Consider the following 24,927-nt stretch of genomic DNA (forward strand, 5'->3'; position numbering starts at 1 on the left):
CCAACATCCCACCTATCTAGGAGATAGAAAAGGTCTAGGAACAGAAACCAGTTTTCCTGCCCCTCAGGCTGGCCTCTGTTTACTAGAATTCAGTCCGTGTTGAGGTGTGGCAGAGATTCCAGTGTGGCCTTGCACCAGAGTATGGAAACAGCACACTTCACCTGTGTGCACTTCTTATTTATTTATTTATTCATTTATTTATTTATTTATTTATTTTTGAGACGGAGTTTCACTCTTGTTGCCCAGCCTGGAGTGCAATGGCGCGATCCCGGCTCACTGCAACCTCCACCTCCTGGGTTCAAGTGATTCTCCTACCTCAGCCTCCTGAGTAGCTGGGATTACAGGCATGCGCCACCACGCCGAGCTAATTTTTGTATTTTTAGTAGAGACGGGGTTTCTCCATGTTGACCAGGCTGGTCTCCATCTCTTGACCTCCTGATCCACCCACCTCGGCCTCCCAAGGTGCTGGGATTACAGGCTTGAGCCACCACACCCGGCCTCACCTGTGTGCACTTCTGCTGGACTCGGTGATGCCCAATGTTGGCAGGCTGCCCAGTGCCCTTCTCAGAATCAGTCTCTCTCTCTGAATTGTGACACTTAAGGGGATTTCCCTCAGCCAATGGGGTTTTCCAACAGCCTCCCCACTCCCAACTCTGTGGCCACTTCCGAAGTTTGCATTGGTCTGTCCAAATGGCACTTCCGTGAGGCCTTTCAGCCTGCCTCTGTCCCCTTGGAGTAGCCTCAGTTGGGTGAGTGTTCTGCAACCATAGTGCTTGCAAACGACTTTCACCTAAGTTACCTACTCTGATCCTCACCAGAAGACATGGATTTTATCCTCATTTTATAGATGAGGAAATCAAGGTGAAATGACTCACTCAAGGTCATATGGTAAGTTAGTTACAGCTAAACCAGTAACCATCTTAAAAGCAGTGCCTTTTCTACCTCTGCAGTGGGCTGGTGCTGATTCTATGATGAGGTTCAGTTCTATTTAAATCTCTCAGATAATAGGACTAGAAATACCCACCCACCACCCTAGCACCACTCCAAAAGAAATAGGGGCTTATTTTTAAAGACCTGTGTGGTCTGGACAGCTCCCGGAACTGGAAAGGTATGCTTTAAACAGTCTTAGGGACTGGATACCCTCTTCACTCCTGAGGCCAAATGTGTTCTTTTTAATAATGGGCTTTCACTGCTTAACAATAGTTTCTGCTCCCTCAGGACTCTGCATGGCCACTGCTCTCTGCTTTTGGCTCATCAAGTTTCTCCATTCATACTCTCAAATGTGGGAATTTGATTTGGTCCTCTCATATTCCTGGGCTGAGCCAAATGTGTCACCAAACGGCCTAGGGGCCTAATGGCTTGGGGTCAAGTGCCAACTTTCTAGGGCCTAGGTAGAAGTCATTGTAAGGGGCAACATCAGGTTTTGCCAAGAGTAGGCTGTGAACAGTGCTCTTTGGCATAAGGTGTGGGCGGGGACAGCGTTCTGAAGCTTGGCCTATCCGCTAAAGGTCGCTTTCCTACAGCCTAAACTTCCAGACACCCCACCTCATGTAGATGAGCAGAAGTCCAATGATTCTAGATAGTTGATGCACGTAAACCTTGCTTTATGTCCAGAAAAAGTAAACATAGATACATCGAATATTTTACAGTTAATCATATTTTGATTGTGCCAGTTGTTCTGTTTCTAAAGACAGCCCTTTCCAAAAGCTCCTCTCTTACATAAAGGAAGTAATCAGCCCTTTGGCTCCTTTTTTTATATTTATTTGTATTATTATTATTTTTTGGAGACAGAGTTTCACTCGTTGCCCAGGCTGGAGTGCAATGGCGTGATCTCGGTTCACTGCAACCTCTGCCTCCTGGGTTCAAGGGATTCTCCTGCCTTAGCCTCCCGAGTAGCTAGGATTACAGGTATGCACCATCATGTCCGGCTAATTTTTTGTATTTTTAGTAGAGACAGGGTTTCTCCATGTTGGTCAGGCTGGTCTCGAACTCCTGACCTCAGGTGATTCTGCCCGCCTCGGCCTCCCGAAGTGCTGGGATTACAGGAGTGAGCCACTGCGACTGGCCCTTTGGCTCCTTTGCACAGGGATATCTACAATTCAAAGATCACTTATGGTTCTCTTAGGAATATACTATTCAATTTCTTAAACTGTCTTCCTAATTATGCTTTGCTGTGTCAACATGAACGCTCATCCACATTCCTGGAGCACACCTCAGCTCGCTGGCGGTAAATGGAATTCAGGATTTACACACACATTCTCTCTCTGCCAAATGCACACATGGGTGAGCATACCTGGAGGACTGGCGAGTTAACTCATTGAACAAATAGTTGCTGAGCACCTGCTATAAATTGCTGTGTACATGTGGGTGATGGTGAGAGGATTCCGAATATTGATAGGGCTCTTCTCAGTGCTGGAATTGAATCTGTTCCAAGGCCCCCATATGTCTTTCTAGGTATTAAATTCCTTGGCAGGAAGGAATCATGTACAGCCATCTTTATACACTCTCCTCCCTCATGTATAATACAGTATGGAATAATGCTTGGTACACGGTGGCTCATGAGGATTGACTGACTGAATAAAAGTAGAAAAAAATCTTCCAATTAGGCCTCCAGAAGTAGACTTTAAATGTACAACACTGGCTAAGTCACACAGTTTCTAGAGGAATAGCTAATTTATTTGGTATAGGTCATCTAAAGTAAACAGCTAAAATTAAAGTCAAAAGCCAAAAAAGGCCAGGCTCAGTGGCTCACGCCTGTAATCCCAGCACTTTGGGAGGCGGAGGTGGGTGGATCATGAGGTCAGGAGATCCAGGCCATCCTGGCTAACATGGTGAAACCCATCTCTACTAAAAATACAAAAAAAAAAAAAAAATTAGCCGGGTGTAGTGGCACGTGCCTGTAGTCCCAGCTACTTGGGAGGCTGAGGCAGGAGAATCCCTTGAACTCGGGAGGTGGAGGTTGCAGTGAGCCAAAATCATGCCACTGCACTCCAGACTGAGTGACAGTGAGACTCTGTCTCAAAAAGAAAAAAAAATTCAAAAGAGGCCGGGTGCGGTGGCTCATGCCTGTAATCCTAGCACTTCAGGAGGCCAAGGCAGAAGGATTGCTTGAAGCCAGGAGATCAACATCAGCCTGGCCAACATAGTGAGACCCTGTCTCTATTAGTTTAAAAACAACAACAACTCCCCTTGCCGCCCCCGTCCCCCCACCCTCCAAAAGAATCTAGATCAAGGTCTTCAATAGGCATTCCCCACTTAAAGCAAATTTATTTTTGTAAAATTCTGTAAAGTTCTGTATGAAATCCAGAATTTCAAAGTTCTTCTATAGTTTTCTGTTGACCATGAAAAAGTAAACATACATCACGCCTGTAATCCCAGCACTTTGGGAGGCTGAGGCGGGTGGATCACGAGGTCAGTAGATCAAGACCATCCTGGCTAACAAGGTGAAACCCTGTCACTACTAAAAATACAAAAAATTAGCCGGGGGTGGTGGCAGGCACCTGTAGTCCCAGCTACTTGGGAGGCTGAGGCAGGAGAATGGCGTCAACCGGGAGGCGGAGCTTGCAGTGAGCTGAGATCACACCACTGCACTCCAGCCTGGGTGACAGAGGGAGACTCCATCTCAAAAAAAAAAAAAAGAAAAGTAAACATACAGCCAGGTGCAGTGGCTCACACCTGTAATCTCAGCACTTTGGGAGGCCGAGGCGGGCCTCGGACGGATCGCTTGAGGCCAGGAGTTCGAGACCAGCCTGGCTAACATGGCGAAACCTCACCTCTAATAAAATACAAAAATTAGCCAGGCGTGTTAGTGCATGACCTGTACAGTCCCAGCTACTTGGGAGGCTGACCCATGAGAACTGCTTGAACCCAGGAGTGGAGGCTTCAGTGAGCTGAGGTTGTGCCACTGCACTCCAGGCTGGGGAACAAAGCAAGGCTGTCTCAAAAAAAAAAAGTAAACATACTTACTCAAATTTGAAAATGCAGATTTAAAATGCAAATAAATCGGGGTAGACTTAGAGGAGGCTGACCCGTGAGAATTATTTGAACCCAGGAGTGGAGGCTTCAGTGAGCCGAGATTGTGCCACTGCACTCCAGGCTGGGGAACAAAGCAAGACTGTCAAAAAAAAAAAAAGTAAACTTACTCAAATTTGGAAATTCAGATTTAAAATGCAAATAAATCGGGGTGGACTTAAGACTTTGTGGAGGATTTAGTGTAAGACACCTGTGTGTCACAGTGTGCTCCCTTGAATCACAGTTTGAGTCAAAGGTTTAGAGACCACCAAGTCCCCAAGTGGTTCATCCACTGCTTGAATAGCAGAAATGTATGTCCTGGTCTCCGGAGTCGGGGGACACTTTAATAATGGTCATTAAATTTGATCAGCAGACTTAAACTTGTTATCTACAGAAACCAATTAACAGGTAAACTAGCATTTATCCAGCATTGAGAAGTCATAGCAGTGGCTAGAAAGAAGAAGTATTTAAGCCAAATGAAACGCAAAAGATTAATATTTTATTTTCAGAGCAGCTGATGCAATATTGAATCAGGTTTTCACAAATAAATATGACAGTGTCTATTTGGTTACATCTCCATTTGATGAATGCCCATCTATAGGAACTGTAATAACTTTCTGAGAAGGCTAATGATTAGAATGTGTTAAATAAAAATTCCCTGGTTCCCTTTCTGAAGAAGAATTGTGATAATTAAGAAAAAAAAAAAAAAAGCTTATCACTTGGAGGGGAAACAATCTAGAATGCCCCAGTTTCTTTCTTTCTTCTTCTTCTTTTTTTTTTTTTTTTAAGGAATGCACCTTTTTAGGACAAGTCTATAAAACATCTTTATTTATTTGTTACATATGATGTTTAAATATAACTTTGCTTTCAAGCTTCAAACTTTTTTTAAACCCCTGGTAAAATAAGACTTTTGGTTCACCTTAACAAAAACTGACCTAGGAAGAAACATTTTTAGCAAAATGTTATTATAAAATTCACTAGAAAATACTGTCCTCTTGTTGCCAAAATGTTACATAAAATCCTTATTAAAAATACACACATTACAAAAGAAAAATTATGAATATGCTATACATAGTGCTTTAATATGGACCAAGGGACTTGCATTCCAGGAAAATACAGTTAAGCACACTAGATATTATGATGTCAACTTATAATAGTGCAAACCTGAATAAATTACATCCTGATATGGAAGGCATGCAATTCATCTGCTGAGAATAGAACATAACGAAGCCAGAACAGGAAGCAATCACAACCACTATTTAAAAATGTTTTCCTTTTTATTACATTAATTTTTTTCAAAAATACTTTTCTTTACAATAGAACTCCTAGAAAATATTTACAACCTTCCTCTAATAAAATATAACAGCAGTTAAATATATTTGAAAATAAGATGGGTTTTTCCATAAAATATATCTGTTAACTTTTTATATACAAGCTTTCTCAAAGAGGTCTAAATTCACTAATGAAAAACCATCTGATAGTAAACAGTAACCGAGTTGAGACATTAACCATTGGGAAGAAAAGTTCTTTGGGGTGGGGTAAGGGGAGAAGCTAAAACACAACACATACATGCAGGCAGAATTATTTCAGAAAAAAAAAATAAGTGCAACATTGTACTAGGAAGTCCATTCTTTAAGTTGATAGTCAAGAAATACTAATTCAGGAATTTGAACTGTCTCGTTAAGGAGGAGTTCTTTGGTTGTTTCAAGTCAAAAATCCTTATGCTATACTGCATGGAAAATTATAAGTAAGCTGTGCATTCTATTTTTGCCATGGCAACTGAGTTTATTTTTTAATGTTTAAAACTGGAACAGCTGGGCAAACCTCTAAACAGAGGCGATACATTTGCTTTATAAACACTTTTCTGGATGTTTGCTCCTTTGATAGATAAGCTTCCAGAGACCCAATAGCAGCACCCTTCTAGGCTCACCCTCAGACACTAAGTGGAGGGCAGTGGTCCCCGGGAGAGACGATCAGCCAAGGATATGACAGCTGTAATGGTTCGGCCACAAAGTTGATGCACACTGCCCAGGCAGTTCTTGACTCACAACTGCTTGGATAGAACAGGATAGCATAACGTTTCTGAAATGGCAGCAAATGAAACTTTTTTTTTCTCTCTCTAAACAAAAGATGCAGGAAAACGCCAAGACCTCTTCTTTGAAAATAGAATGACGGAAAAGAATTTTATTTTTTCTTCTGTCCATGGCTTTCCTGAAGTTCAGAGACCACTCCCTGTGCGGGGCTGCTGTGTCTCACAGCCGGATCCCCTCCATGAGTGTGTGCTAAATGCTTTTGCAGAGTCAAAGACGTCAGGTCCTACTCTCATGCTTCTGCTGATATTCTCTCTCATGTCAAGGTATGAATGTTGTCAGCAAAGTGGCCCAGCGTGATAGGCACACCTGTGTGGAGCTGGGAACCAGCATACCTGGGGTGGGCGATGCCTGAAACGCTGGCCCAGGAAATCACGCTGCATTAACTCCGAAAGGGGAGTTGCGTGAAGCAGGATCCTCTCTGTACTGGCGCTGTGTCCCAGCCTGACTTTTGCCCTAACGGTGGGATGGGTCAGTCTGACTCAGCTCAGAAGCCTGGGGCTAAATGGCATTTTTGAAGGATTACAGGTTTATTACCTTCAAGTACAAACAGCAACCCTGCTGACAGGGACAGGAGGAAGCAAAGTCATGGAGGTTGGAGAAGTCTAGAAGTGCTTTGGTAAGTGACTTGTAATGAATACATTCATTGTTTGAATGCAAACATTACAGCTAAGGTGTATCTGAAGCCATTTTTGTTGGCCTTCAATGCTATTTGTCTTGTATTTGCTACCATATGTGTTAGAAAACTATTTCTTATAGCTAACTTCAAGGTAAACTTCAGTCCAGCAGATATGAATTACAGCAAAATCCCAGTGAATGCGGTTTCACAGTACTTCCAAGTGACACAAAGTAATTTCAGAACTCCACCAATCATTAACAGTGTTGCAAAAAAGAATAGGCTTTTCTGATATGTTTTTTGGGCAATAGAACACTTTCTGGCATTCTAGGTACTTCAATATGTGTCCTTCAATCACCCTAAAGTGAAAGCAGTCCTGGCAACTTAATAATTTGCCTCCAGATGGGTCTCTAGTCAGTTCACGCTGAAACACAGCTCTGCCACCCACAACTTGGAGCTGACCAGCCCCCAGGGAACATGGAAGAGGACAGGACACACCTGCTCTAGAAAACCAGGTCCTCAGTAAACACTGCTGGGAATGAAAGCCTAAAATGATACAGTACTCCATTCCTGCGATCGGGCCAAAGGATGACGGGCAACACAGGGGAAACCTGTTTTCACATTTGGTCATCTCCTCACATGTCGTGTGAGCTGGAGGAGAGCCGTGTAACATGAGGGCTTGCTTTGCCCATGGAAAGCTGCCCCTAGCACAGTATCTCCAGGCAAAGATGCCATGCTCACTGCAAACTATGGAATGAGGTCAGAACAGAATCAAAGTAACGCTTGATGGGAAAAGTTGGCCCAAGACCCCAGTACTAAGAGGGTCGCCTGCCTCTCACACACACACACTCACAGCAAGCTTTGGGATAAAAGGCAACCGGGATGGTTGACATCTGAATGCAATGGAACATGAAGGTCAGCTTCAGTCCCTACCGGGAATGATTTCATGAGAAGGTAGCCCAGATGAAACACCTCTTAAAGATAGTTGTGCCAATTATTTATTCCCCCAACCCCCCACAAAAACAAATTTTTTTTAAATAAAAGGAAAAGAAATGGGATTTTTTTCCTAAACCTGAATAAAATGACCACTTTTAAAACAGGTAGTTTAAAAGGGTTACAAAACAAGCAGGCAGTCCAGGTTTCCTGATTAATGAAGATGGAGGCCGTGGGTTTTCACTGTCTCTAAGTGACACACAGGGCTTTATAGTTCTGCGTCACCCTGAAGCAAGACTGAATCTTGATCATCCAAGAGAAGATCGGTGTCCACAACTTCAGCCTCTTCCATGACACCTCCCAACTGCTGGACGACGTCGTCGTCGAGGATGTCCACGTCCTTGATGGGTTTGATCAGACTCAGCTGGTCCAGGGGCAGCAGCCCTGGTGCCCCCACGGGCCCCGTAGTCCTCTCAATTGTGGCTGCCATCTCAGCTGCAAAAGCCGCCTTCTGAGCCTTTTGCCTCTGCTGTTCCTCCTGCTGCCTGTGAGTTTTCATGTGCGCATTTCGGCTTTTGATCTTGAAGAAGACTCTAAAAATAAAGAAGCAGAGGTGTGTAGAATTTAGAAGGAGATCTGAGTTCTTGGAAATCCAGGTGTCCTACGGGGAATGGGGGTGTGTGGTCTGACAGAGTCCCTGGCTGCTCGGCTTCTAGGACCTCCTTCCTCTGTGACCTGTCACCTCTCTTCCTTCCTCTCCAAGCATTACAAGGAAAGGGATGGGGACAGAACACACTGACTGTGCCTCAGGCTTCCTTCCTGTGACAATGGAGGAGGAATTCTCAAAGGCCTCCTGTCTACCTAGAGTCTGGAGCACAGGCCCTTTCTCCTCCTTCAGCCTCCCCCTTCTCCTCATCACTGACCATGCCCTCTCCACTGGAGAATCTTCTAAATAATGCTAACAAGCCCTGATGGTCCCCATCATGAAACAACCCACCATCTGCCTCTGGCCTCTGTCCCTGTTCCTCCACAGTCGAAAGTTGTTGGGTTTTTTTTTTTTGGATAGAGACAGGGTGTCTCTCTGTTGCCCAGGCTGGAGTGCAGTGGTGTGATCACAGCTCACCATAACCTTGAACTCCTGGGCTCAAGTGATCCTCCCACCTCAGCCTCTCGATTAGCTAGGACTACAGGCACATACCACCATGCCTGGCTAATTTTAAAATATTTTGTAGAGATGGAGTCTTGCTATGTTGCCCACGCTGACCTCAAACTCCTGGCCTCAAGTGATCCTCCCACCTTGGCCTCCCAAAGTGTTGTGATTACATGTGTGAACCACTGCGCCCAACCCATCGTCAAAATTCTTGAAGGATCTGCCCACACGCACTTGGTGGGTCTCTTTTTTCTCTCCTCCTTCCTCTCCAAGTGGACTGTTGTCCCTTCCCTGTCAACCCAATTGCTCTTCTCGAGGTCATCTGTGTGGCCAAATTCAGTGGCCCCTGTCTTTATTGTACTTGACTTCTGAGCTGCATCTACTACTCCCTTTCACTTAAGGCCCCTGCTTTGTGGCCATGATATTATCATAATGGCTACATATCCTACAACACAGAGGACACTCCCTCTTCCCCAAGGAAGGAATTAGCAGACTCGAAATGCCAATAGTGCTGAGGTTGAGAAACCCTGGGATAAAAGGATATATTGCTGGGGTTAATTTTTTAGATGAGAGGTCTGCAAACTATGGTCAGTGGGCCAACTCCTGACTGTTTTTGGGAATAAAGTTTTATTGGCACATAGCCATGTCTGTTTATGTAATGTTGATGGCCGTTTCTGTGCTGCAGTGGCAAAGCTGAGCAGTTATGATAAAGACAGTAAACGGCCCACAAAACCTCAAATATTAACTATCTGGACCTTTTTCAGAAGAACTGTGCCCAGGTGTGAGACTGTTTATGCAGAGGGGGTGGCATAATACTCTTTAGTCACTCCTGAGCTCGTGAAGGAAAAAACAAAACAAAACAAAAACACACACACAAAACACCTGGTTTCTAAGGCCTGAGTCCAACAGGGCTGATAAATCACAATTCTGCTTGGACACATTGAAAATGGTTAAATGTAACAAACATAATTTCAGCAGCTCTAAGAGGTATTTTGTGAACATTTGCCTAATGTTATTTTGAGTTAGGAAAAGCCACAGAAACCATTTGGATTTTCCATGAAATCACAACTGGATTTCTGGTAGAAAAAGTTCCCAAGCAACTAAGACTCCAAAAAAAAACATTTAATAGATGCCACTGAGACATGGCCAGGAAACATGAAATACTGATTTTTTTTCGTTAAATCATCCTCTGTCTCCACCTGGTGGAATGTAGAGTTGTAGCCTGTTTGAGCCTAATGAGTGGGAGGTGCTGGTTCCTCTAGGGGAAAACTGGCAAGATCCTGATACCCTGATGCTGCCACTTCAGGACAAATAAGTGGGAGATCACTGAGAGTCAGCTGAGGGTGGTTCCATCATTATTTCAATTAAAAAAGCCTTAAGATCAATCCAGGGGCCCACTTCTTCCATGGTGCACCAGTGTGTGGTGGGTGGTGATGTTAAAATGACATCATGGCCAGCTTGGAAGGACAGTAGGGTGTGGAGGAGACCCAAACCGAATCCCACGTCTCCCATCCCTGTGCTTCACGGGGGGAAGTGATCCGCTAGTTCCAGTTCACTTTGGTGGGTGCCATCAAGCTGGGCTTAATCAGAGGCAGCATGGCACAGAGCCAGGAGCACAAGGCCAGGCCAGCCTGCATGGTGTGAATCCCCACTAGGCTGCTTGCTGTGAACTGCAACAGGGGCTTCACTTTTCTGTGCCTCAGTTTCCTGTAAAAAAGAAGCTCCTAAAAGTACCTGCCTCACAGGGGTATTTTAAAGATTAATCAGTACATGTGCTATGGGTTGAATGTGTCCCCCAAACAGCACATGTTGAAAACTGAATCCCTGATGCAGCTGTGTTGGAAGATGTGGCCTAATGGGAGGTGTTTCAGTGACGAGGGCCTCACCCTCATGAATGGATTCATGCCGATTATAATAGGGTATGAGGCTGAAAGTTCAACCTCTTGCTCTCTCTCCCCTCTCTTTGCCCTTCCACAACGGGATGACTTAGCAAGAAGGCCCTTGCCAGATGCAGGCCCCTTGACCTTGAACTTCCCAGCCTCCAGAACTATAAAAAATAAATTTATTTTCTTTATAAATTATCCAGTCAGTGATATTCTGTTGTAGCAACACAAAACAGACTAAAACATGTAAGGAATCCTTTAAAACAGTGCCAGGCACATAGTTAGTACCTGATAAACAGCAGTTACTATTAAGTTGCCTGCTCTACTCTATGAGGATGTACAAGCAGAGGTCCCACCTGGCCTCGCTTATGTAACTAGGGATGTTTTCCTGGTAGAGTTTCAGAAACCACTGGGGCAGCATCTCTCCCAGGTAATACTCCTTTTCATGCTTGAGGCACTAGGAATTATGGGAAGAGGAACTCAGCAAGGCTCCTAAAGGATGTAATTCGTAACAATGTAGTACCCTTCCAGTCAGGTGGACTCATTAAGAAGTACACTGGAATTCTCTACTGGAGGCTGTGGGAGGGAATCACCCATCTTACCATCAATGGCATTTTCTACCTAAAGCAAAAAACAAAGTAAACCACAAGGACAGAGGAGTGGGCAGAAGCCCAGGTCTGCATTCGGACAAAACTGCGTTCAAATCTCAGTTCTGCTCTTTACTGCTCTTGACTGTCAAGTCATTTTACCTAATTTTTAAACCCTTATTTGTAAAACAAAGATAAAAAAACAGTACCTGTATCACATGGAGTTTCTATGTAAGGATTAAGTGAGCTCATACACATAAAGCATGTAACAAAGTAAGTGCTCAGTAAATGTTAGCTATTATAATTACTATCTCATGTTACTTTTTTTCTTTAGTTGTTGTTTTTTTTTAAATTATACCTAAAAGGGGAGGATAACAAATAGGTTTTATTTCATGTGTCAACTCTGATTAATTGGTTGTGCAGCTTGAAGCGTGATAATGAAAAGTAATTGAGGCTTTGTCTTAAAGTGATAGCAAAGTGTGGTGATTGATTAGTGATGTCTGCCTTAGTCATAGAAGTAAGCGAAGGTGGTAGGATTACCCTGTATGAGCCATCTGTGTTACAGAGAGTTCCTGATTAGGTGTTCTAGAGCCATTCTCAAATCATTCAGTGGGGATCCAAACAGAGTAATGCTAGTGAACACAGCTTGGGTGTGAAGGGAAGGAGTGGGAACCAGAGTCCCACCTGCCATTCCTGGGAAAGAGTGAAGTTTTGTTAACTTAGAGGTTCACTCTCTGAAGATATCCATCCTTACAAGGCTTTAAGATAACAGAATGGCCATATTCTGAGTCTGCGACAAGGACTACATACCCATCCCAAAGATGATATGAAGAAGAGTTTTGAGGTCTAAGTTCTTTTTTCTGATTGAAGAAACCTCAGGCCATCCTGGCCCAGCTCCCATAAAGCGACTATCCATCATGAACTCAGATTCAGTCCCCGGTCCCCTGCACCTACTTGCCACACTCCTTGCAGGGGAAGATGGTGGTGGGGTCTGTCTCGCCGCTGGTGGTGCTGTGAGAGGGTGAGCTCTTCACCGAACAGTACCCACTCTGGGTGCCACCAGGTTTCTGCTTCCCAGAGGGAACGGCACCTCGGGCCTTGGTCACCTGGTTGGTGCCCCCGTGGATGCGGGCATGGCCATTCAGTGCCTGTCGGGAGCTGAACACCTGGGGAAGAAAGGGAGTGACATGACATCTACAGTCCTGAAAAGGAAATTAGGGTTATTAGTTACTCAGTGGTAAACATGGAATACTTGAAACTGTCTAATGACAGGGCACAAGGGTTTTATATAAGCAAACTTTGGGCATATGCTACAAAAGGTAAACATCAAATATCACAACCACAAATCCTGTGCCAATCAAAACCTCATCACTGCTACAATCAGAAGAGAAGAAGCGACGTGGCACAGGATAAAGAATAAAGCTACTGTCTAGAAGTCAAGATGTCAGGGGTTTGGACCCAGCTCTACTATAACTAAAGCTGTTGGGCCATTTCCCTTCTGTATACTTTATTTTTTTCCATCTGAAGAATGAGGGGGCTGGGCCAGCTTTCAAACTTTTTTTTTTTTTTTTGAGACAGAGTGTCACTCTGTTGCCCAGGCTGGAGTGTGGTGGTGCGATCTCGGCTCACTGCAAGCTCCGCCTCCCAGGTTCACACCATTCTCCTGCCTCAGCCTCCCGAGTAGCTGGGACTATAGGCGCCCGCCACCACGCCAGGCTAATTTTTTGTATTTTTAGTAGAGACAGGGTTTCACCGTGTTAGCCAGGATGGTCTCGATCTCCTGACCTCGTGATCCACCCGCCTTGGCCTCCCAAAGTGCTGGGATTACAGGCGTGAGCCACCACGCCCAGCCTCAAACTTTTTTAAAGCTGGTAACTATCTCCTTCTCTCCCTCCTATTTTTCTTCCTTCCTCTTTCCCTCCCTCCTTCTTTTTTAGGAAATCAGGTCTTACTCAAAAAACTCAGGTGCAAGTTAAAAGCAGAGGTGCTCTGGCTAGAATGGAGACAGAGCCCCAGAATTGGGCCTGTTTGCTCAGCTCTATCTACCCTGAGGAAGCCCTAGCACCCTAAGGAATCCAGTTTAAAAGACAATGATTAGGTTTTCTGACATATTCTACATTATAGATAGCCTTAATCAGTAGCCCATTGTTGAAGCAATGTTTAAGACCCCCAAATTTTAATACAGAATGATAAAAAGAGGAAGGATCTTGGCAGAATTTTAAAATCCTGCCATAAAGCTGGGTTTCTTAACATCAGCACTACTATCACTTTGGGCTGGATAATTCTTTGTTGTGATGGGTGGGGGGCTCTGTTGTACAGGATGTTTAGCAGCATCTCTGGCCCTACCAGATGCTAGTAGCACCTCCGCATTTATGACAGAAGTTATGACAAATTCCAGACATTGCCAAATGTTCTTGGGGAATAAATCATCCCCAGTTCACAACCACTGCTATAAAGGGATGTAAATCCATATCCCTGAATCCGAAGAGTCCTGGCTTCCAGCTTGTTAAACTCATCAGCTAAGGGGAGTACCTACTGGGCTATCTAGCTGTAGTAGTTGCTGTGTTAAGTTTATGATCTCTGTTTTTTTTTGTTTGTTTGTTTGCTTGTCTTTTTCAGATGGAGTCTCACTCTGTCACCAGGCTGGAGTGCAGTGGCATGATCTCAGTTTACCGCAACCTCTGCCTCCCGGGTTTAAGCGATTCTCCTGCCTCAGCCTCCCGAGTAGCTGGGACTACAGGCACACACCACCACGCCCAGCTAAGTTTTGTATTTTTAGTAGAGACGGGGTTTCACCATGTTGGCCAGAATGGTCTTTATCTCTTGACCTTGTGATCCACCTGCCTCAGCCTCCCAAAGTGCTGGGATTACAGGTGTGAGCCACCGTGCTTGGCCAAGTTCTGTTTATTTTCTTACATAGGAAAAAACCTATTGCTGACTTAGCAACCAAAGCCTCCACTGTTAGGCAAGGAATAAAATAAAACCAGCATACTTTTTCCACTGTGATTTCTAAAAGTCATTTAAAAATATCTTTTTTCTTATGTACAGAAAAATTGGAACAGAAAAATATCTACCTTGCTGAGCATTTGATGGGAAAAAGTAAAAGATAATTTCTCATTTGGTACACAACTTACTGTACATAGAGCTATGATTTGAGGAGGCATCTAATTTCTGAACAAATTCACCAAGAAATACCATCACTTAAAGTCATTATCATAATCATGCTGCACTGAACACTCTATACAAAATGGCCAGGTCATTAAACATCAAAGATGGGAAACAAGCCAGCAATCTCTTCTGTTCTCTTCAGAGTGAATGCAAAATGTATATATCTTTTTTGTTTTTTATTTTCATTTTTTCTTAAATGCAAATCAAACGAATTTCTGCTTTAGGATCTAAATATTTTAAAGACTGTTGCTTTCTCCATCTAAGTGACAGGCTTAATAAGCAGTATTCAGTACACTCTGGAGAACAGCACTGTCCTATATCATGTACGAGCAAAGTCAAGCACACTGACTTGAGGAAAATGGGCTTCCTCCGGAAGGGGCAACATTATTTTGAGGGGTAATCCCTCTAGAACTTGCCTATACAGGTGTGCCTGGCCTTAAGAAACCTGATTTGGAAAAAGCTCACCAATTCAGACTAGTGGCGGACCAGTGGGAGATTGAGAAATAACCTTTAAAAATATCCTTTAAAATACACATGGAGCCTTAGACAAGGCCAGCACAGATACTGTAAGGTCTTTCTTTAGTGCTAAGAATGACCAAATGGTGAACTTGTTTTATTTTAGCTAAATTATGCTTCTAACATTCTTGAAAATTAGTAGCCTCTGAATTTACACACACTCCCTTTCAGACTGTTTATATGATTAATTTACTTTTAGTAAATCTTTTTTTCTCCACCATAGAGTACAAAGATAAACTAGTTAAATCTTTGTAACAGTGTTCTCAATTTTAAATTAGTGACATTTCAATTAGTAATACTTTATGAAATGTGAAATGCAAAATCTTCTAAATAGGTAAAATTGCAGGAGGTAGGGCAAGTAATTATGTCATAAAAGGATGATCTTTGTCAGCAGGCTTTCCTAGTACATTTAAATGCATGTTGACAGGGCACAAGCTTGTGTGACACACAGGCCAGGGGAGTGCAGAGGCTCCAGGAAATGTGGAATGTATGTTTTGGAGGCCACTCTCACTGCAGAGCTTGGAATCACATACTCCTGGGCATGGGGCCCTTCTCTGTGTCCTCCAACACGCAGCATCGTGCTTGACACAGAACACACACTCTGTAAATACCTGCTGGCCAAATGAAGAAGAAAACAATGGCAACATGGAACACCCTCTGCCAAACTGTGATCGTTGGAAGAGCACTCTCGAAAACGCATCATCTCTTAAAGCCAGGCACAGCTATATGGCTCTCGCTTGTCCCAGATCCCCAGAAGACACAGACACACTTACAGCCCCACAGTTGGGCATTTCACAGATGAAGGAGCCTGAGGGCTGGCCCAGGGCCTGCAGGGGCGGCCCCTCCGTGGGAGCCAGGACGGGGACGGGTGGTGGCTCCGGGGACTTCGGCACCTCACTCTCTTCTTCTTTTGTGGATTTCCTATCTTCTTCCGGGTCCTCCTCCTCCTCCTCTAACTCTTCTTCTTCTTCACTTGTCTAGTGTTAAGGTAATAAAAGCAAGAGGGGAAAATCCCCAAATGGCATTCTTAGTGATGAACAGAACTCACAGATCAACAGAGGAGAGAGGGGCTGGATGCGGGCGCTGTGTTCCTTTCTTTCTGCATAAGGAATGGCGGACAGAGCCTGGTAGGCACGATCCTCAAAAGGTTGGTCTCCGGCCGCTTAGGACTTTGAGGTCAAGGAAGTAAGTCCCCTGCCCCACTTTGGGACCCCTCATCACTTATATAAAGATATGGTGGGGCAGAGAGGAGCAATTTCTACATGCAAGGATTCCCCGCCTTGTTCGAGACCATCAGATCTTAAAATGACTAAAACTCAGGCTGCGTCCTGCCTGTAAGTAGCTCTGTCTCCTCACAGCGGTGAAGAGGGTTTTCCAGCAATAACAATACCGTGGAATCCCCCTTGGAGAGAGACTAAAGAAGGACCTGTGCTGATTTGTTTTAGAGGCTTTATAACACACCATGCAAGATGCCGGATTTGACCTGCGGGGTGCGGAAAGCACGTGACTCAAGGGGCGCTCCACTCTGGTCTTGTCAGAAAATAGAGTGAAAGGAGAGAAAATGGAAGGGGAGATTCCCTTTTATTTGTCATGTGCTTTTCCTTTTGTCTCTGACCATGGGCTTAGAAAAAGCAGTGTATTCAATGTTTCTATTTATTCATTTTCTCCTACCAGAGGCATTTAATGAAAAAGAACAAGAAAAACATTTCCTATGAATAATGATCTCCCCTGCTTCTGTGGCCCCTCTCCCCACTTCAGAACAGCAGCCATGTGGAGAATTAAGCAGAAGGTCCCTGCCCTCCTCAAGGTTAACAGAATAGTAAGTTACTGGAATAGCTTGGAGTGGGTGCCCTGGGTGTGCTGGGATGGAAGGGCAGGGATCCAGGAGGCTCTCATTCTCCCCTTGCTTAACTACTTTATTCTGCTCTCTCCATCCTTCCCAGGGTAGGGGTGAGGGTTGCTGGCTCCTGCAGGCCCCAAAAGGGCTGAGGACCAATCAGCCTCATCTCAGCTTTTATTTTACAGTTTACAAAGTGCTTTCACATTTACTATGCCACCGAATAGGCTGTGAAGAGACCTCTCGTTTTATAAACGAGGAAGGAAAAGGCATGTCCAGCTGCCCCTGACCTGGCAGGTCATTTGTCTCTGCCAGGCTCTCTGCATAACTCATCACTTAATGCACGTGGGCTCCAGTCTACTCTACCCCTGGCAGTGATGTAAGTCTGGGGAGCCTATGATTCTTAAAGCCCAGAAGCAAGACTTTCCAAGAGGGATAAAGATTTCTGAAAGTAGTGATACCCTAGGACCCAGAAAACGTAAGCTTCCTCTCTGCAGTTTGGATTTGGGGTGTGTGTGTGAGAGAGAGAGACAATGCCAGTATGTCTGTGGCATTTAGTAGCCCCTCACTGTTTCAGTATTGTCCTTATTTAATATCACATACATGTATACTTGCGATGCAGTATGAACAGGGTGTATTTAAGAAATGGCTTCAGTTTCCATTGGTAAACAGGATTGATTAGTAATGATCACATTTGTTAGAAGACCTCAGTGAACACTGATGTAGGCCTAGGACATTTGACAAAGTGGTTTATGATCTAAGCAGCCAGCCTCTTACTAGTATAGAACATACAGGTTGATTTCACTTAGGTGGTCTTATTCCTGTAAGACTCTACCATCTTTCCATCCCAAAGAGTTTCAGGTAAAACCATGTTATGTCAAACTGGGACTCTGTGGTCTCAAACATTAAGTAGCCCATGGCCTACAGTTTGGCATTTAAAAATAATTACACACAACAAATGACAATGCCATTTGTTTCATGGTATTTGTTATAATGACAATTTTCTCACAATGCCACTGTTTGGCTTAAACATTCTTAGAAGAAATGTTCCATATAGCCACAAAATTATAAATTACACTGTACCATGATTATGTATGTCTCAGGAATTTAGATAGGTTTTATTTCAACTGGCAATCTATAAATCACAAAATGATTTATTATCAAGCCATATGGCTCACCAGAGTGACTAAGAGATACAAAAATATAAGAACAAAAATCTTAACATGTAGAACTTTGTAACAACAAGTTGGTCATTTTATGATATGTTGTGAAACAAAACACTTAGTATATTCCAAAATTAGAAGGCGGGCAAATATGGTGGTAGGGAGGAGGCTATACATTTAATATGGCTCGAGTGTCCACAATAAGAGTTTCTTGAGGAGGATATTTTTATTTCTCAAGCATGCAAATGGAATTCATATTATGAGAAATTGGTAAGTCAGAATACAAATGCTCAACAACCCAAATATGCTCAAAGACACAAATTTGTGTGTTAGTCACTAATAATAATGATGACGATGACAATATTGAATGCCTGCTGAGAATCATGCATTTCACACACACACACACACAAACACACACACACACATTTCTAGTTCTCATAACACCGTAAAATTTTTTCATTTTTAAACAAATGAGGAGATTGACCCAATAAATAAGTTTCTCAAGATCACACAGCTGGTAAAAAAAAGGTGAACTGAGATTCAAAACCTGGCCTATCTTATTCCAAAACCTCAACCTTCTTCACTCCTTGGTCTGGCTGCAAATGTCCACAGGTGCATGTTTGTCCATCTGTAAATGGCTTAGAGATCCTAAACCTCTCATTATTGGAACCAGCTGCTTTGAAATGTCAAAGGGAAGGAGGATGTTTCCCAAGGCCTTCATCAATGGACTGTGCTGTAGGTAATTGTGCTGACATCATGGTGAGTTCTACCTTTGCCCTTGGAGCCCTGACTGCTGTTTTCCACAGTCAGTTAACTGCCTCAGTTGGTTTCTTGAATTGTGCTAAATTTTGATCACAGCCAGCCCCATATATGTGTCCTGAGTCGGGGAGCATGAGCACAGGCAGGGGACAGGAAGGTGTGGCCAGCACCTTCTCCTCTCACCTCATTAACAGAACCCATCTTGGCTCCCTGCCTCTGCTTCCAGTCACACTGCCCCTGCTGAGTGAGCAGCTGTGCTCCGTTGACCTCCCGGCTACTTAGCTAAAGGGCAATCATTCCTTTCAAACCTCCTCCTTTTCCCCTCTCAAGTCCTCAATAATCCCTGAACCGCCTGAGCATGTTCCTTCATGTTCCATCTGGAGGGAAATGGTCACCCGCCCTTTCATAAAACATTGAAGATATATGATCAGGAGAGCTATCCCAGGTGTCCCAGGCAGGCCCCGAGGACAAAGAGTAGGACCACATCCTAGGACTCTGCCTTGCACACCCTCCCAGGCGCACCCTCCCCAGGATCCCCATGATCCCAATTTTTCATCTCCACTTGGCAAACTATGCTTAGAAGGCTGACTGTGCACACAGTGCCCACAAAGGAGCTGTGAGCTGCCATACTGGCCTTTAATCAAGATTTTCTTGTTTTTTTTTTTTTTTTGTGGGCCTGAGTCATCTCTGCACATAAGCCTTTTGCACTCCCTAAGCTCACAAGTAATGAGGGTGTGGACACTCCTGGCCCAGCCTAATACTGGCTCCTGGTGAACAAACCCAAGAGGGTGTGGCCCCTCGGGCACCCTCTTACCCTCTCCTCCTAAATCTGAAGCTTCACGCTGGCCTGGGCCTTCCTCCCCATCTTCAAAGCCCAGGCAGTCCAAGACGGTGCCTCTGCCTTGTGTGGAAACATCTTTGTTAGTGTCACTCCTCTGCTCAGCATCCCCTTGTTCATTCCATCTCCCTCCAGTGAATTCACAGAAGGAATGTTTATGAATCAGAGCAACTCCTATCTTCGAAAAATATTCACTCATTCATTTAACAAACATTTATTGAGTGACTGTATTGCGCCAGGCACTGTCCTAGGCACTTGATAACACCCAAGCCTAAGATACACCAATTTACCTTAGAAAACCATGTTCTCTGATTTTGCCCCTCTTCCAAAACATGGCACTGACAGAGCCCAGAACATTCCAGAATTGGAAGGGACTTTCTAAATCATGTAAATCATCTGGCCATTTTACAGGCCAGCAAGCCTAGGAGCAAAGCCTAGGTCTTCAAGGCTAGGAATCTTTGTGCTTCCTTGTTTGCTGTCTCTTCTACTCATTTGGAAAGCAATGCTCTGTGTGACCTGGGGCAAGCACTTTCCTCTCTCTGGGTCTCAACTTTCTTCCTGTAAAGTGGTGAAACTGGGTGAAAGAGTCCTTAAGGCTGCATCTAAGACTTTCTGGATCTCATTGCATACTGCTTTTAAACACTCTTGGGGTTCATGGTGTATTTCCACTTACATGTGTTATATCTTCCCAACAAGGACATATGTTCTGTGTGGTGGGGGGAGAGGAGGGAGGGGCCATTTAATATCCTCGGGTTACCCACAGCACTGCATACACATTGCTGTTTACATTGTGGGAGTTCAACTGCTTTCGTTGACTGAACTGGAGATCATACTGTTTTTTTTGTTTTTTTTTTTGAGATGTAGTCTCACTCTGTTGCCCAGGCTGGAGTACAGTGGTGCAATTTCTGCTCACTGCAACCTCCGCCTCCCGGGTTCAGGCAATTCTCCTGAGTAGTGGGGACTACAGGCATGCACTACCATGTCCGGTTAATTTTTTAGTAGAGATGGGGTTTCACCATGTTGGCCAGGGTGGTTTCGATCTCCTGATCTCGTGGTCTGCCTACCTTGGCCTTCCAAAGTGCTGGGATTACAGGTGTGAGCCACAGTGCCTGGGCGATCACATGTTTTTTAAAACATTAGGCCACAAACGAGCAAAAGACTATTCTGATATCATACATCACTACTTAAATGAGTCAAACAAAAGCCCTGGTCACAAGAAATCCTGAATATAGAATACTGCCATCTCTGATTGAAAAAATGGCAATACCATTCTATTCTACAGATTTCTATTTTCTCTGATATTTAGGCTCGAATATAAATGTATTTATGTATATTTCATAGCTAGGATCAATTATTAGTTAGAAGCATCGGCTTTGAAGCATTAATGAGTCCAAATTTTTTTTTTTCAGATGGACTTTCACTCTTGTTGCCCAAGCTGGAATGCAATGGTGCGATCTCGGCTCACCGCAACTTCTGCCTCCCAGGTTCAAGTGATCCTCCTGCCTCAGCCTCCTGAGTAGCTGGGATTACAGGTGTGTGCCACCACACCTGGCTAATTTTTTGTATTTTTATTAGAAATGGGTTTCACCATGTTAGCCAGGCTGGTCTCAAACTCCTGACCTCAGGTGATCTGCCCGCCTTGGCCTCCCAAACTGCTGGGATTACAGGCTTGAGCCACCGTGCCTGGCCAAGCCCAAATTTTTTATACTTCTTTAAGAAAATGTGTGGCCAGATGCAGTGGCCTGAGATTACAGGGGTGAGCCTGTAATCCCAGCACTTTGGGAAGCCAAGGCAGGAGGATTGCTTAAGCTCAGGAGTCTGAGATCAGCCTGGGCAACACAGTGAGACGTTATCTCTACAAAAAATTAAAATATGAGTGGGGCGTTGTGGTGTGTGCCTGTAGTCCCAGCTACTCAGGTGGCTGAGGTGGGAGGATTGCTTGAGCCCAGGAAGTTGAGGCTATAGTGAGCTATGATCATGCCACTGCACTCTAGCCTGGGCGACAAAGTGAGACCCTGTCTCAAACAAACAAAAGAAAATTTGCATCTGACTGCTCTTAACTACACAAGGGAATCAGGCTCAACAGCACACTCAGCAGCTGTGTGACTATGGCCAATTTACTTAAGCTTTGTGCTTCAGTTTCCTACCGCATAGAATTGTTATTAAATGAATTACATTGGATTAAATGAGTCAATATTTATAAAGTCCCTAACACAATGCCTGGCACATGAAAACTGCTATTTCACTGTCTGTTAAAGAAAATAACACACATACATGTGCTAACCCTTACAACTGGGGCACAATTGGGAATGAAAATATAATTTCAAATATTTACATAATTCATGAATTCCCAATACTTTCACTAATGGTGACACAAGCTAGAGTTTAGTAATATAAGACATAATTTTTATATACACATACATGGTAGGTAATGTTTTCCACATAGTGTGAAAAGGAGATTTCCCGTGGCTATGGATGCAAGGTGGAGAGTTAATTGCAAGGATCACAAGTGATAGTAATCATCAAAGCCACACATACAGGGTTCGGAGACTAGTTAGGTCTTGTTGTGTCTTTGGTACCTACTTAATGTGCAGTTGACTGTGGACTGTCTGCTAATGAAGGAAATCAATACCAGGGATAAATGGTGATGTAGGATTAGAATCGTCTACATGCAGCGAATTAGTTCCTCAGTGATGGAGGGTTCCTGGCACTACCTAGAGGTCAAAGCTCCTCTTGCTCATGCTTTACAGACTGTGGCAAAATCCCAGGGACCCTGTCTGAGGCATATTATGGGCTCAGGTCAGTAGCATCTATGACATGGCAAGATCAGAAAAGAATATTCCAGGGGGTCAGGACACCACCCAATCATAAACCAAGAAACCCAAGGCTGGGACCGTCCTTGGTTTAACTCTTCTGGCTCCTAGCTGCCTTGAAGCGGGCACCAGCCCTCACCTCTGTTTCTGAACACTGAGCTACAGGCCAAACCTATGGACGCCTTTCCTCTAAACCTACTCTAAACCTACTCAGGAGGGCAGGTCCTGAATCCCGCAGGAGAGCTGGGCTGTTGTCACCTCCTTCCTCTGGCTATCTTGGCAGCAAAGCCAAACCAAACACCAGCTACTTACTAACCTGGGCCTGGGGTGGGAGCTATGCCAGCACAAGCAACAACTTAGCAGCTTCACTCACCACACAATCATCGATGATTTCCGCCAGGCGTGTCCGGTGTTTCCGCCCCAGCCGCATGATCTTTTTCCACGTGTAGTAGTACTCCACGCACTGAGCCACTGTCTTGGACTTCACCTGCCGGGAAAGCGAGCTCAAGGTTAGCTCCAGCAATGGGCACAGAGCAAAGGTAGCAAGCATTTTTGAATATTTAATTTTGTAACAGGGTAATAAACAAGTTTCTACAGTTCAAGAAAAAAATGTACACGGTGAAAGGCCTCCTTCCCACACCTGTCCTTACCCCTCACCCTACAACACAGGTAGCCCCTTGCATTAATTTCTTTGGGTACCATTCCAGATTTTCTTTTTTTTTTTTTTTGAGACGGAGTCTCGCTCTGTCGCCCAGGCTGGAGTGCAGTGGCGTGATCTCGGCTCACTGCAACCTCTGCCTCCCAGGTTCACACCATTCTCCTGCCTCAGCCTCCCGAGTAGCTGGGACTATGGCAATTTTTTTATATTTTATAGAGACGGGGTTCACTGTGTTACCAGATGGTTTGACTCTTGACCTTGTGATCCCCCACCTTGGCCTCAGTGCAGTGGCACCATCTTGGCTCACTGCAACCTCCACCTCTGGGCAATTCTCCTGCCTTAGCCTCCTGAGTAGCTGGGATTACAGGCACCCGCCACCACACCTGGCTCATTTTTTTCTATTTTTAGTAGAGATGGGGTTTCACCATGTTGACCAGGCTAGTCTCGAACTCCTGACCTCAAGTGATCCTCCTGCCTGGGCCTCCCAAATTGCTGGCATTACAGGCATTGAGTCACAACCCATTCCATAATTTTTTTCTTTTTTTGAGATGGAGTTTCACTCTTCTTGCCCAGGCTGGAGTGCAATGGCGTGATCTCGGCTCACCGCAACCTCCACCTCCTGGGTTCAAGCGATTCTCCTGCCTCAGCCTCCTGAGTAGCTGGGATTACAGGCATGCGCCACCACGCCCAGTTAATTTTGTATTTTTAGTAGAGACGGGGTTTCTACATATTGGTCAGGCTGGTCTCGAACTCCTGACCTCAGGCGATCTGCCTGCCTTGGCCTCCCAAAGTGCTGGGATTACAGGCGTGAGCCACTGTGCCTGGCCTCCAGAATTTTCTAATGCATGTACCAACACACACAAAAATATATTCCTTCTCCTACCATCTTTCCTCACAAAAGGTAGCACACTGTAAATACTGCTTTGCAACTTGATTTTTTTTCTTAATATAGCTTGGAGATTTTTTCAGATCAGTCCTTACAGACTTACTCATTTTTTTAACCCATAAAGCAGCTGCTTTTTCATTTAATATGCTTGAATGTCTCTAACTTGACCTTCAAAATATGCTTATGAGAAATGTTCCTTAGTAATGGAATAGGAATATAAGGCAAAAGTTATGATGACAGAGCTTAGGTTTTGCAGGAAATGGGCCTTGCCCTATTCAACCCCAAACAGGCAAAGGTCTATGCATCTTAAGGCAGAAACATTCCTGTGTTTAGTTCATATGCTGTATGATCAGGTGAGGTGTAATAATGTGGGTTTGCTGGAGGCAGATTAAAGGCTGGCCTTACCCTTGAGGGTGGGAACAAGGCCACCTACATGGTGAGATGAGAGGGGCACCCAGTCCTGTCTCCTCAAAATTGCCTCCTTCTCATCCCCCGACACCTGGAACTTCCACACTAGAATCACCTGAGGGAGTGAGGATAGTGTCCGTCCCAGAGAGCCCTGGGTTAAAACCCATGTTGCCTGGTAAGCTCAATACACGAATCCATCATCAGTCCCAAGTGTGGGGCCTAAAGGATTGAGGTCTATGCCAGGCCAGTCCCAGGGGGGAGGGTGACTCAAGAAAGATGGAGCATGACAGCTGCTGGGCACACAGGGCAGCAAAGGCATGGCGGCCACCAAGGGCAAGGCAGGAGCAAATGCAGACATGGAGGCGGAGGCAAGTCAGAGACAAAGTCCTCCTGCTTCTCACGCTTGCCCAGGCAAGGCCCTAGACTGACAACAGAGACGTGCCACCCTAGGGCACCTCCGAGGACCATCTGTCTCAGCCAGGGGCCAGTGGGTGCTGTCACCTGCGGCCCTGTTCTCTGTGTACCTGAACAGCCTTAAATGGCTTTAACACAATATGGCTCCATCATTCATCAGTTTGTTGAAACACTCTTTGAATGATTTTAATTTTTTA

General features: G+C 44.6%; 1 protein-coding gene across 10 annotated transcripts in view; it reads right to left on the bottom strand.

Moving 5' to 3' along the window:
• Nucleotides 1-4,488: 4,488 nt before the first annotated feature.
• Nucleotides 4,489-24,927, bottom strand: part of TRERF1 (transcriptional regulating factor 1) — a 325,893-nt gene continuing 305,454 nt past the window's right edge. For 5 of the 10 annotated variants that reach the window (XM_058432366.1, XM_058432365.1, XM_058432364.1 and 2 more), the window contains 4 exons: nucleotides 22,738-22,851; nucleotides 15,728-15,931; nucleotides 12,225-12,472; nucleotides 6,006-8,243 (listed from right to left, as the gene is read on the bottom strand). In XM_058432366.1, coding sequence (XP_058288349.1) covers nucleotides 7,919-8,243; nucleotides 12,225-12,472; nucleotides 15,728-15,931; nucleotides 22,738-22,851 — 891 coding nt within the window. In that variant the 3' untranslated portion in view covers nucleotides 6,006-7,918. Of the gene's footprint in view, nucleotides 8,244-12,224; nucleotides 12,473-15,727; nucleotides 15,932-22,737; nucleotides 22,852-24,927 lie in introns of all 10 variants that reach the window. The other 5 variants (XM_058432368.1, XM_032140706.2, XM_032140707.2 and 2 more) reach the window with 3 other exon arrangements.

Source organism: Hylobates moloch, unplaced genomic scaffold (assembly GCF_009828535.3).
Source record: "Hylobates moloch isolate HMO894 unplaced genomic scaffold, HMol_V3 SCAFFOLD_20, whole genome shotgun sequence".
In the NCBI taxonomy this organism is placed as follows: domain Eukaryota; kingdom Metazoa; phylum Chordata; class Mammalia; order Primates; family Hylobatidae; genus Hylobates; species Hylobates moloch.